Source organism: Mauremys mutica, chromosome 3 (genome assembly GCF_020497125.1).
Source record: "Mauremys mutica isolate MM-2020 ecotype Southern chromosome 3, ASM2049712v1, whole genome shotgun sequence".
Lineage (NCBI taxonomy): Eukaryota > Metazoa > Chordata > Testudines > Geoemydidae > Mauremys > Mauremys mutica.
In genome coordinates, this window is record NC_059074.1 from 46,321,064 (window position 1) to 46,334,521 (window position 13,458).

The 13,458-nt window shown below is 46.7% G+C and overlaps 1 protein-coding gene across 3 annotated transcripts; it reads left to right on the forward strand.

Moving 5' to 3' along the window:
- Window positions 1–1,164: 1,164 nt before the first annotated feature.
- TMEM14A (transmembrane protein 14A) lies at window positions 1,165–13,221 on the forward strand. Of its 3 annotated transcripts, none has more exons than XM_045010947.1 (5): window positions 1,165–1,394; window positions 4,333–4,418; window positions 5,425–5,526; window positions 10,289–10,376; window positions 12,551–13,221. In XM_045010947.1, the coding sequence occupies exons 1-5, from the start codon at window positions 1,180–1,182 to the stop codon at window positions 12,588–12,590; spliced, it is 531 nt and encodes a 176-aa protein (XP_044866882.1). In that variant the 5' UTR covers window positions 1,165–1,179; the 3' UTR covers window positions 12,591–13,221. The 3 variants fall into 3 exon arrangements, with proteins under 3 accessions (XP_044866882.1, XP_044866884.1, XP_044866883.1); XM_045010949.1 differs by lacking the exon at window positions 1,165–1,394 and adding an exon at window positions 1,568–1,594; XM_045010948.1 differs by lacking the exon at window positions 1,165–1,394 and adding an exon at window positions 2,139–2,167.
- The last annotated feature ends 237 nt before the right edge of the window (window positions 13,222–13,458 follow it).

The window sequence follows — 13,458 nt, forward strand, 5'->3', positions numbered from 1 at the left end:
CCACTCTGTGTCATCCCAGACCTGCAGCACTATGCGGTCCCACCAGTCTGTGCTTGTTTCCCGGGCCCAGAATCGCCGTTCCACACCATGAACTTGACCCATTGCCACCATGATCTCCACTGCCCGGCGTACCCTGCTTTCTGAGAGGTCTGCGCCACTCTCCTCACCGTGCTGCCGGAGCCTCCTCGCCCGGTTTCTCAGCATCTGACTGTGGAAGAGGTGGACGATAACGTGCGAGGAGTTGACAACGGCCATAAGTGCAGCGATGATCGCAGCGGGCTCCATGCTCGCAGTGCTGTGGCGTCCGCGCTGTAACCGACCAGACAAGGGCGCGAACAGATTTCCCGCCGGCGCTTTCAAGGAAGACAGGGAGGGTGGGATTGACGGTTCAATGACGACACATTTTTTTCCCCCAGCATGCATTGGGGGGAAATCCCACAATTCCAATGGGCAGCGGGGAGTGCGGGAACTGTGGGATAGCTTCCCACAGTGCACCGCTTCCAAAGTCGAAGCTGGCCCCGTGAATGTGGACTCAGAAGTTCGAATTTGTGTATTTAGTATGGATACACAAATTCGACTTATTAAGGTCGAATCCACAAATTCGACTTAAGTAGATTCGAAATAGTCCTGTAGTGTAGACAAGCCCTTAGTTTGTAAGGTGCCACAGGACTCTTTGCTGCTTTTATAATTAGACTAGTATCAGAGGAGTAGCCCTGTTAGTCTGGATCTGTAAAAACAGCAAAGAGTCCTGTGGCACCTTATAGACTAACAGACGTATTGGAGCATGAGCTTTCGTGGGTGAATACCCACTTCGTCGGGTGCATGTAGTGGAAAGTTCCAGAGGCAGGTATATATATATATATATGCAAGCAAGAATCAGGCTGGAGATAACGAGGTTAGTTCAATCAGAGAGGATGAGGCCTTCTTCTAGCAGTTGAGGTGTGAAAACCAAGAGAGGAGAAACTGCTTTTGTAGTAGGCAAGCCAACTATGATTAGACTGTATCAGAAAGCATAGGCACAAAGGGCAACCTGAAGTCTGGCCGCGTGTGTGTAAAAACATTATACACAGAGCTCTTCACCTAAGGCCTCTGTTTTAGTGCAGGGCAAAGCACCACCTGCAGGCGAGAAAAGGCTGGGCAATGTGGCTGCTGTTGGCCTGGCAATACCCTACGTTTCCCATGAGGTGGCAGCACGCCCCTGTGTTTTTTGAGCCGCTGTGTTACTATGGGGCCTCCACAGAGAGGAACCAAGTGCGAGGCCTGGAAGTGGTGTTAGCAGGCTCGCTCCGGTGCACGCCTGGGGGCCCGCCCAGAGGCAGCGGCGAGGGCTCAGCTGCAGCAGGCGGCGCGCGGAGGAGAGTGCGGAAGGCGCTGGAGCCGGGAGCTCTGTTAAGGTACAGAGGGCTCCTGGGCTCGGCCGGGCTGTAGGGGCGCTTCCCCCCTGCCCAGCAAGGAGCCCGGACGCCTGGCTGAGAGGCAGGCGGTGGCGGTGGCTCTGCGCGGGGAAGGGGTGGGAGGAGCCGCAGTCCTCAGCCGGGACGCGGGAGAGGAACTGAACGCGCAGCTACTAGTGCCCGGCGGAGGCAGGCGCGAGGTGTGCGGGGAGAGGGTCCCAGCTTGTCCCCCGGGATCCCCAGCTGCTCAGCCCTCCCCGCACCCCCCCGCGCGTGCGATGGTGAAAGTACCCGCGGGGCCAGAGCCGGGCTCTCAGCTGCAGCCCTGCGGGGTCTGCAAAGCGCGACCCCTGCCCTGCGCCAGCGCTTCGACATTCCCTGGGAGGGAGCGGAAAGGGGGCGCCCCCCGCCCTCTCATCACCCAGCTGTGCCCGAGAGCGGCCCCGGCCACACCCACCCACCCACCGCGGGCCGTTTGCACTAGGCAGAGCAGGGGCTCGCCAGGCCTACGCAGCAGGCTGAGACGCGCAGTATTGGCCTGCGTCGTTCCTAGAGCACCCTAACCAGCGGGGAGCTGGGCTGCCTTCCGGTTCACCCCCTTCTAGAGTGCGCACTTGCGTCCCCGTCTCTAGTGCTGACAGGGCAGACACCACTGGACCTCAACAACCCCGTGTTATGCAGCGGGACAGGTGTCTGCGGTGCTCTTCACACTGACTCTTGACCTGCCTGGTCTAGGCCAAATTAGAGCTGGAAGATGGGATGCAACATAAAAGGAAAGTGACCTGTTATGTTAGTGCCATGTTATTGATCATAACTGGGACTGCTCGCCCAGTAAAGCTACTCACCGCTTTAGTGTAGGCGTAATGGGGCCTTTAGGTAGTGAGCTCTGGGCAGGCAGACCGCCGGACAGATCTTGGCAGCTTTGGGGCTCTCTGCTGGGGCAAAGGTGTGCCCGTGCGGAACTCGTTGCAGGACTAGGAGCCCTAGATTGTACCCTCTTCAAACCATGTCTCCACCTTGTGATTTGTAGGCCTCTAGTACATACCTAGAGGTTCAAAATAAATGCAGTCATAATGTTGGTGATTAAATTCTAACATGCTTGATCAACTCTCTCCCTGCCTACTCCGTGTTTTGTTTTTTAACATTTAAGATCTAGAAAACCTCCCTTCCCAGGACACAACCCAAGGTGGATGGGGAAAGGAGTGAGCAGAAAGGAGGAGGCTCGCTCTTCGGTTGGGAAGGGGGGAGATTTTATCTACGTAGGAATAGCAAACTTTTGCATGTTTTTTATACATTTCATGTTGTTACTGTGGGATTTTTAAATGTAACACTCTGTTATTTGTAATTCTGTATTTGGTGAATTATATTGCTTATTTGTATAGCACCCAAAAGTGTGCAAGGAACATTGCAGAATGAACAGAACAGTAATAACACCTAGCTGTGTTATAGCACTTTTCATCAGCAGATCTCAAAGCATGTTTTTATATCATGCTTTACAAAGGAGGTCAGTATCATTGTCGCCATTTCACTCATGGAGAGATTGCTTGTTCCCCTCTCTGTGCCTCAGAGAGCGAGCTCCCTACCCCAATCAGCTTACTGCCTATAGCTTCTAAGACCCTAATCTTGCAAGGACTTACTCATGAGCATAAGTCTCTGAAGGACTGGAGCCTAATTTTAGATATGCCACAATGTGTAAGGTTAAAAAAAGGGGGGGCATAGACAGACAGGCAGGTGTGAAAAGGGACAAGGGTTACAGTAAAAAGATCACACAGGTCTGCCAACAGGGTGGGACAAAGGGGACAATTGCCCAGGGTCCCTGGTGATTTAAAAGGGCCCAGGGGCCCCAGGCCACTGCCACTGTGGCGGCGGTGGTGGTGGTGGCCAGGAGCCCCGGGCCCTTTTAAATCGTGCAGGCAGGCTGCAGGGCTCAGAGGCCCGCCTGCCCTCCCCAGACGCCTGCTTGGGCAACTTGTCGAGCCAGCAGCCAGTCCCAGCTGGGGAGAGGAAGGGGCAGGGCCAGAGCCTCTCTTCTTCCGGCCACACTGCCTGGTGAAGTGCAGCGGCTGCCCTGGGGCTCAGCTTCTCTAGGGACAGTGGCCAAGTAAGCTGGAGACTTCCCTGACATGCTCAGAGTCAACTCCTGTACCCAGAAGCTGAGCCTGGGCAGGGCAGGGAGTGGCAACAGCAGCAGCCCTCTCCCTCGCAGGCTCAGCTTCTGCGGACAGGAGCCAACTCTGAGCAGGCCGGGGAGGGCAGGGGAGCTCCAGCTCAATGGGCCACTGTCACCAGAAGCTGAACCTGTGGGGGGCCAGCCCCCTGCTGCTGCAGCCAGGCATTCTCCCAGGCAGCTGCTGGGCTGCACTGGGCAGCATCTGGGAGTGGCTCCAGAGCCTGGCTACCAGTAGAGCAGCCAAACAGCCTGGGGGAGCTGGGCCAGCGCAGCAGGAGGACAGAGCTCCATGCTTAGCTAACTTGGTAAGGGGAGGAGGGGCATGGAGAGCACGATGGTCCCAGGCTGGGGGCAGGATGGAGAGAAGTCACATTGGAGGTCATGTGGGAGGGGTCACGTGGGGGTGTCACATGTTTCCCCACACATACACACACACACACACACACACACACACACAGCTAGTGCCTCCCTTTGTGTCCCACCCACTAGTTGCCTCTGGCAGGGCCAGTGCAGGTGCAGCACTGCCCAAATGTCAGGCAGACCAGGGGCACATTGACTGTTCTGCCGTGGGGCCCAGAATTGCTGTTGGCGGACCTGCCGGTTTCAGCACATGCACATTTTGAGTATTGCCACAATACTGAAACTTGTAACTTATTTATTATTGTTTGGAGTACTCATGGATAATACTTCATAATCCTAAACAGGAAATCTATTTTTAAAGCAGAATTTGTCATTTGTTCAGAGTTGTCATTTGTTGTCCTTTTTTAGAGTGGTGATCATGGCAATTGACTGGATTGGGTTTGGTTATGCGATAGTGGTGGCTCTTGGCGGTGTTGTAGGATATACTCGCAAAGGTAAATGTGGGGGTGGCAGGATTTGGAAACGGAGGGATTGATTTTCTAGTGTCTTACACCTTGTGAAGTCATTTACACCAATGCAAAGTAGGGATAAATTGCTCCTAAACCAGAATGATGGTATTTTAAATTCACTTTGCACAATGTAAATGGCTACATGAGTCAGATCCTGACAAATAGTTCAGACCAAGTCAGGAAAGAATTACTGCTGCTTCTGTCTAGATCAGTGGTGTGCAACCTGCAGCCCATCAGGGTAATCCACTGACAGGTCACAAGACAGTTTGATTACATTGGCCGTCCACAGGCACAACTGCCCGCAGCTCCCAGTGGCCGCGGTTTGCCGTTCGTGACCAATGGGAGCTGCAGGAAGCAGCGCGGGCCGCAGGGGGGAGGGGGCATGGCTGCGGCCCAGGCCAGCCCCCGTAGGGGGCAGGGAGGGGAGGGAGTGCCACCCAGCTCCGCTGCCAGCCTGGGGTCCCAGCTCCCGGCCCGACACCCAGGGCTCCGCTCCCACCCCCTGGTGTGGTCCCAGCCTTGACCCCTTACCGTGTCCACGTCCCTCCCTTCCCGGAGCCGCGGCCCCACTCTCTGCTCCGGGGGGGGGGCACAGGATGGAAGAACCCCTTTTGTCTCTGTAGTAAATGTCTACAGTACAGCAGCACAGGTGCAGCTGTGCTGCCATAGTGTTTCTAGTGTAGACATACCCTAAAACAGAACTCAATAGAGAATCTGGGGTATGGACTTCACAAAACCCAGCATTGGAACTTTATTCCTATCAGGCTGTTATACAAGACCTACTCATTGAAACATTACATAGTAAAAATGATTCTTTTCCAGAGTAGTTCATAGCCAAAATGTGGGAAAACTCCAGTTCATCTCAGATTTTAGTTGTAGCAGCAAAATATACAGGAAATTGTCTAATAATAATAATAATATTCGGTAGTCTGTTTTTTTCAGTTGTTCCTCATGTTTTCATTTTTATATTCCTTTAAATGGTTTGCTGCAGGAAGTATAGTCTCTTTGGTTGCTGGTCTCTTCTTTGGTTTGATGTCTGGTTATGGAGCGTATTGTGTAACACATGACTCCAGAGATGTGAAGATATCATTTTGTAAGTATTAAAATGTGTACAGTTTAAAATAGACTTTTACATGAATTAAAGACTGTTCAAAATACATATTTTGTTTAATTTTTTGCATCACGTGACACCTTAGTCTGCCTGACAATTTAACTAGTTAGACTGCTTCAATTTAGTCTTTTAAAGTTGGAGGCTTTATACATACAAAAAGCAGGTAACAGGATATGACAGAGACTAGATGTTTGAGGTAATACCTTTTGTTGGACCAACTTCTGTTGGTGGAAGGTATAAGCTTTCAGGCTTCACAGAGCTCTTCTTCAGATCTGGGGAAGGTAACCAGAGTGTCTAAACTGAATACAAGTTGTTCACACATGCTGCAGAAGACCACTTAAAACAGGGATTGGCAAACTTTTTGGCCCGAGGGCCACATCTGTGTATGGAAATTGTATGCCAGGCCATGAATGCTCACAAAATTGGGGGCAGGAGGGCTCCAGCTAGGGGTGCTGGCTCTGGGTGGGGCTGGGGATGAGGGGTTGTGGGTGCAGGAGGGTGCTCCGGGCTGGGACCAAGGGGTTCGGAGGACGGGAGGGGGTTCAGGGCTGGGAAAGGGGGTTGGAGTGCAGGCTCTGGGCAGTGCTTACCTCAAGCAGCTTCCAGAAACAGCAGCATGCCCTCCCTCTACGGCTCCTACTTGGAGGCGCAGCCGGGCGGATCTGCCCACTGTCTCCAGGCACTGCCCCTGCAGCTCCCATTGACTGTGGTTCCTGGCCAGTGGGAGCTGCAGGGGCAGTGCTTGGGGTGGGGGCAGCATGTGGAGCCCCATGGCTGCCCCATACATAGAAGCTGGAGGGGGGAAATGCCATTGCTTCCAAGAGCTGTGCGGAGTAGGGCAAGAGCCCGATCCCACTCCCCAGCTGGAGAGCCACAACAGGGCAAGCCTCACACCCCACTTCCCAGCGGGAGCTTGAGGGCCATATTAAAACATCTGGAGGGCCGGATGTGGCCCCCGTCCATAGTTTGCCCACCTCTGACTTAAAATGAAGTGGGTAATTAAGGGATTTTTCACCTATCCTGCCTCTCTCATATCCTGGAACTAACAAGGCTACAGCAATGCTGCAGACAGGTAAATGTTCTCTTTACATATATTTTAAAAACTTTTCTACTGTTAGATTTTTTTAAATTGTTTTTGACTGCTTACAAAGTAAGGGCCTGAGCCTGCAAAAACCTACATGCATGTTTAACTTTGTGCATGGCAACAGTCCCAGTGAATCTGGAACTCAGTGGGATGGTGTAGGTGTGATAAAGCTAAGCATGTGCATAAGTGTTTACATGATCTAGGCCTAAAAAACAATAGTCACTACTATATCCATCTCCAACTCTGATTGTAACAAGGGTATCCTATAATAAATGGTAATGCTTTGCTAGGAAACCAGAATAGTATCACTCTTACTTTTTACATGTTTGAGAAATTATACCATGCAAACACGAAAGGTGTGTGTTACCAGATTTGCCCATTACTTTGGGGTACGTTCATTTACTAGGGTTATTCTTTGGGGTGGGGCAGGAGTTCTGTAATTCTATCAGTGTACTACTTGTGTTTTCATACGGAGCTCTACTTCTCCCTTCTGCAAGTTCCCTCCCAATGGAGCTATCCTGCAGGACCTAGGTTCCCCAGGGCTGGGTTCCTCCAGCCCCAGAATCAGATGAAAACACACACACAGCACTCCCAAGCTGCCCCCTTATGTCCCTGGACTCGGTAGGCTGGGTCAAGCAGCACTTCCAAGCTGTCACCCTCATATGCCCTTAGACTCAGCAGGCTAGGTCGAACAGCACTTCCAAGCTGACACCCTCATATGCCACGGGGGCAGGGAGAACAACCAGCTTAATCCATAAAGTTAGTTATTGCCAAGTAATAACCATAGGAGAGCCAAACAAACAAAACGGTTATAATATTATATCTAGCTTAAATTTTGATTACAAAAGTCAGGTTTAGAAAACCAGAACTGATCACACAAGTCAGGGTTAGAAAGCTATACCTAGAGTAGAAAAAAAGACAACAGAGAGAGAGTTGGGTTCTCACCACTCTGTGAAGCTTGAACCGGTCAGGGTTCCCAGGTGGTGGTGGTAGCTGAAGGTCTGGAGAGCTGGAGACAGGCAGAAACCCCAGCACAATCAGATTTTGGATCCAGGCATCAGACCCCTTACTTGAGCATGAGTAGGGGGGTTTGTAGGGAAACAAATGGTTCAAGGGAGTACACTGGATTTGTTTATGGGTAAAATGATGGCTCAAGGGAGTATACCAATGTTGTTTTGGTCAGGCTAGATAATAGATCATTCCTGGCTATGGGCGATGCTCCTTTGAGGGAGCTCACAATGCAATTAGGCAACTTCAGTATTTTGGATACCAGTAAAGGATTTATTACTAGAATTGGTCTGATAACTACTGAGCTCGGTGTATGCAAGCATCGGTTCATTAACATCTGGAGCAGAGATCCCCCATCATGCAGTGCTTCCCTGCTTTTGTGGTCGCAGAGTTCAGTGCAGTTCTTGCTTTGGAATCTCTGTTCTCTATTCTGTATGCTAATGGAGATACCTTCCTGTACCATCTTCGATGCAAATGAGGCTAGGGGAGTTGCCTTAATCGTGTCACCCTTGTCCAGAGGGGTTTAGGTGCATCTCCCACTGCCTTTTCATTGCTTTTTGTAAGTCTCTTTCTTCTGATTGGTTTGGGTTCAAGCAGAGGCTATGGCAGGAGGGGAGGGGGAGAGATGTCCTTCATGAGTCAGACAGGCTGGATACTGCACCTGATTCCACAAGAACACAGAGCTGACAGGTAACATGAGTTTCCATCTTCAGTGTTTTTATAAATAAATTGTATACGTTGTCCTGACTTCCATGAACTCTTGAATTCAGATTTCTGTGGCTGGAGCAGCTGTGGGAATTTAGGCCATTGTTTTTCAGTGCCCAATTTGAGACGCCTAAAGCCTGATTTTTCAGAGGTGCTGAGTGCCTAGAGCTCCCATTGGCTTCGCTTGGAGCTGGGGGTGCTCAGCACCCATGAAAATTGGACCCAAGGTGTCTCAGCATTCTTGAATAATCCAGGCATTGGTGCCTGGTCAGTAGAGCCTTTATGGAATGGACACGCTTTTTAATCTGGAATGATGGTAAGTATATTCAGGGCTATAGGAGAAGCTCATGTGGTGGAGCAGTCTTGTTTTTGCTCAGGCACATGCCTGAGGTCAGATTATGGGAGCATAAAAGAAAAGTGGTGATTAGAAATCACTTTGCTTCATTGCTTAAGGAGTGTATACTTAGGGAGTGGAATTTTATGATCTGTGTTTAGCTGTCAGAACTTGTCCTAATGAGCCTACAGAACAAGTTTATGCTCCCTTCCCAAGCAAACATAACTAATTCTTGTCCACTGTGACTACACTGCTGTGCATAGGGCTGGCTTGTGGATTCTGGAAAGGGATACTTTGGGTTGCCCCATAATAAAACAGGAGGAATTTAGCATCACTGCCAGCTGCAGGAGAAGTAGAGGCCTACTGCCTATGCTGAGACCCATGCTCTTGCCGACTCTGAAAAATTATTTCAAGTGATAGTTCTTCATCTCCCCCCACCTCCCAAATAGCCGTCTGTATTTTCTGGTGAATCTTTCTGCTCATATAGCATTCTACTAATGTGTCAAAAATCCCTATGACAGACAGTTAAGAATCATTGGCATTTCCATTTTACAGATGGGGAAAGAGTGATAGGAGCATTGTATGATTCCCACAGTGTTGGAGTTGGGGTTAGAACCTATATTATTCTGCATCAGATACCCTATCACACTACGGAGCTATCCCATCTTTTTTAGGCCAATGTGGCATTGTCCAACCTCAGAGGAACCAGCTGGGCTGGAACTTTTGGCGCCTCTGATGCCATTAGTGGCAACTCAGATGGCACTACTCCTCACAGCCAAGAACTGGTGTCAGGTTTGCCCCCGTGAACCAAAGAGCCTGTGGCCATGCCATAGGCCACATCAATAACAATGTTCTTTAGGGGAAATATGTGACAAGCAGCTGTTTATATTTTCAAGGCAACCTTTCAACAAAAAGACTTAACTTTTTTTTATTGCAGAGATTAGCCTTAGCATTTATAAGTTCCTGAAATTGGGGGTTGGGAAAGGCGCTATAATGGTATATGATGAGGGGATTTGTGAGGCAGTGTCCAGTCAACTGGTACAATGTGTAGTGGCTTGTACTACTCTCCTGATCACTCCTTACATGCAAATGTAGCAGAATAATTCACACTGTTTGACAGTGTTATGAGTGTCTGCAAAGTAAGATTCTGCATGTTTCTATATTTAGAAATGTTACTTACATCTAAGAAAATCAGAGTACTGTATTTTGAAAGATTTCCGGGGCTGTAGGTTAAAATAACGGTCACAGTTGTTTCATCTCTAGATCTCAAAGTACTCACCAAAGGAGGTAAGCATTATTATCCCCATTTTACAGATAGGGAAACCAAGGCACAAGGAGTTGCCAAGTGTCAACCAGCAATCAAGTGACTGAGCTGGGACAAGAAAGCAGGTCTCCTGAGTTCTAGTCTGGTGCTCTATCCATTAGGCTATACATGTAGCTAGTTACAGCATGCTGTTAGACCAAGGGGGAGTTCTGTCACATGAAGTTTCACAGCAGAAGGTAGTGAAAAGTGTATTTGGTAGTCCTTTGATAAGTAAGCACAGTCTTGAAAATTCCACTGCTCCATAGCATTGGGGAAAACAGTAAATATGGTGTTTATTTGTCTGTTACAGTTTCAGCTTTTATACTGACCATTGTAATGGGAATGAGGTTCAAGAGGTCCAAGAAACTAATTCCAGGTGGACTAATAGCTGGTTTAAGGTAGGTGTGTATATCTATGTTCAGTTCCTACTGCAATGATACCAGCCTTTTTCAAATGGTAGCCAGTTGACATCCAATCCAAGAACATGGTGATTGAAGTTGTTACCATCCAGTAATTGTTAGATGGGCTAAATGAAATGAGCATGAAGTCCAGTTTCCAGTAGACAGCTGTCCACAAAAAACGCACATCTGATAGTAATTGGGAGCCTCAGAAAAGAGGATACTAACAGTTAGAGATCAGTATGTATTGATGAAGGCCTTAAAAAGTACCTGAGGTAATTATGTGCCAAACTTTTTGAACATGAATACTTAAATTTGGGCTCTTAAGTTCATACTCGGTGACCTAAATAAAAATGGCCTGGCTTTTCTGAGCAAATTTCACTATAGTCCATGGAAGATGTAAGTGCTTTGAAAATAAGGCTACCTTTATTTAGTTGTCTTGATTTAGGTAGCCAGGTTTGAAAATTTTGGCCAGTATTACTGCATATGATGAGTCAACTGTTTCATTCCTCTGCTGCTGTTCTTTATTTTTACATATAAAGAACATTTTCCATATTTATTCCATAATTTGGTTCCATAGTAATTCCAAACTTATTTTCTGTGACTCCATCTCTCAAAACATTTTTCAGTTTGGAAGTAAGTTGTTTTTCTAACTGTTCACACTTCAAGATGAACGTGCAAATCAATTTTTTCCTACATTTTACATCATCATTATTGAAAGATTTAGCTGAGAACTTTCATTGATGGTGCATGCGTTGGAATAAAATTATCCTTTTTCAGAACTATAGTGTCTGTGCATGGCTAAAAAAGATACACATCAACCAACTGTCAGCTCGGGTCTCATGGTAGAATCTTCAGCAGTGATTCATAAATTTCAAGGCCCCAAGTAAATATTATGATCATAATGAGTCTGACCTCCTGCATAACACAAGCCATAGAATTTCACCCAGTAATTCCTGTCACAAACCCTTAACTTCTGATGGAGCTAAAGTATTGTCAAGTGATATAAGAGGCAGAAAGTATTCAGGCCGATATTCAGGTCCTAGGTTGAATTTGCAGGGCAGATACTTAGAAATATCTTTTTGACTTGTAAAAAGAAATTTGATATGGTGTCACTGAGAGAATAAATATGGAACTCTGGTGTCACTTTTCTGACAATAAGTGCATTTCATGCATGCAGGCCATGAATGAAACTGTCCCCTTAGATTAATATTTGTGCAATGTCTTTATTAATATCTAGTACAGAACTCTTTGTATGGCTAAACCAGCTCACCACTAAAACTAAACATACTGGACCAAATTCTGCTCTGAATTCACTGGGACTACCTAGAGTGCAAGTCAAGACTAAGACTAATGTTTCAAAATGGAACCATTGCTGGCAACCGTTATCAGCAAACTTTGCAAGTGAACAAGTGAAGCTGCAAGCGTAGATAAGGCGAAACCATGTTCAGCATCATTCCAACTGACTGTTGTAAACAACAGCTCCATTTCCAAGTGCAGACACAGCCAAATATTCTGTTTTAACCCATATAGGGTTAAAAGGTACTTAAGCTTTTCACACCACTCTTAATTAAATCTTCCCTGTAGCAACTCTGTGTTGGACCGTGCCTTTTACTGTATTTATTGAAACTGTGTGAAGACTATTTCAGTTAGAACATGAACTTTATGCCTGGCATGAGCACTTTGTCTGGAAATCATTAATATATGTGAAAGTATTCTGGTAACTTTGAAACCTAGAACACACTGGAAAAGCAATTCGATATTTTTGTTTTCAAAAATCTCTCCCTCAGATGGATCAAAACTTAGAGGAGTGGTGTCTCCAATCATGTATACCTGAATTATATTCATATAGCTCTATTCACACAAATATAGGTGACAGGAGGATCAGGCCCAAAAGGTCTAAAAGATTGTGCTTTCTCGAACCTGTAAGTCCCGATTCTCACTAGTGTTACATTGGTGTAATTTCACTGACATCTTCCAAGGTATGCTGGCATACAACTGGTAAATGCAATGGAGAACCAGACTCTAGAAATGTTTTTAAAGATTTTAAGTTATAGGCTCCAAATTCTCTCGTCTGTACCCAATAGCAAATTCATGAATGGGCTTTATGCTATTTGATTGTTCATACCCAAACTTTACTGTTTCTTTCACTTTTGTTCTGTGTTTTGATGCAGCCTTTTGATGATTTTGAGATTGGTTTTTCTGCTGCTGTAAGAGACAACAGTAACTAAGGACTGAAGTACGAATATCATTTTTCTTCAACAAGCAGACAAGCTCTTTGTACTTGAAGTATGTCTGTCCTTTTCTCCCCCCCCCCCCACCACTGTAAAAGTTAACAAATACATCTGAAATTTAATTTCTCAAAGTTCTTTGATATGTTGAAAGCTTTTTTAATTAAACAAGAAGGTTTTTGATAGTTTCTTTCTTGTATCATTGTTTTCATTTAAGCAATTTATTGGCTGGATTTTTTTTTTCCCCAGAGGTGCTGAGGGGGCATAGCACCACTAAGAAATCAGTGGATGTTAGAAATGTTCTGCACCTTTGAAACTCGAGCTGTGTATGGATGTGTCACTAAACTAAAAAAGGGATAGTATTAAACCATAATGTTGTAAGCGTCTAATATCAGGTAATCAATAGAAGCTCGACGTAACATGCAAACTAAAGTCTTGTCAGTACTGATCATGTAATGCACTGCGTTTTATCAAAATCACTAACAGATGAGGGTATATGCTTGTGCTCCATATTGCACTAGAATCTATTTTGTTTCTAAACATGTAAATATCTCCTTCCAGCGGCTAGAGAATGTATAAATTGTTACCAGTAATCAAATAAAAGATGGAACATATTAAGCAGTTTCTCTTTTAATCTTTCATATTGACTGACCAGAGACCATTATTTGTAGTGTCAAGTGAATGGAAGAGTTTTGATTGGTAGCTGTGTACACCTTTCCTACTAAGAGTCCAATTCCATAAGGTGCCCTCAACTTCTATTGATTTCAATAGAAGTTGAAGAATGCTGAACATTTTGCAAGATTGGGTCTTAAAATCTCACTTCCAAACAAAACGTGCTCAGTTTGCAGTTG

Coding starts and splice junctions, on each gene's coding strand:
- TMEM14A (XM_045010947.1), top strand. CDS start 1,180: ATGAGGTGGCAGCACGCCCCTGTGTTTTTTGAGCCGCTGTGTTACTAT. Junction 4,419..5,424: donor TGTAGGATATACTCGCAAAG/GTAAATGTGGGG, acceptor GGTTTGCTGCAG/GAAGTATAGTCTCTTTGGTT. Junction 5,527..10,288: donor AGATGTGAAGATATCATTTT/GTAAGTATTAAA, acceptor TGTCTGTTACAG/TTTCAGCTTTTATACTGACC.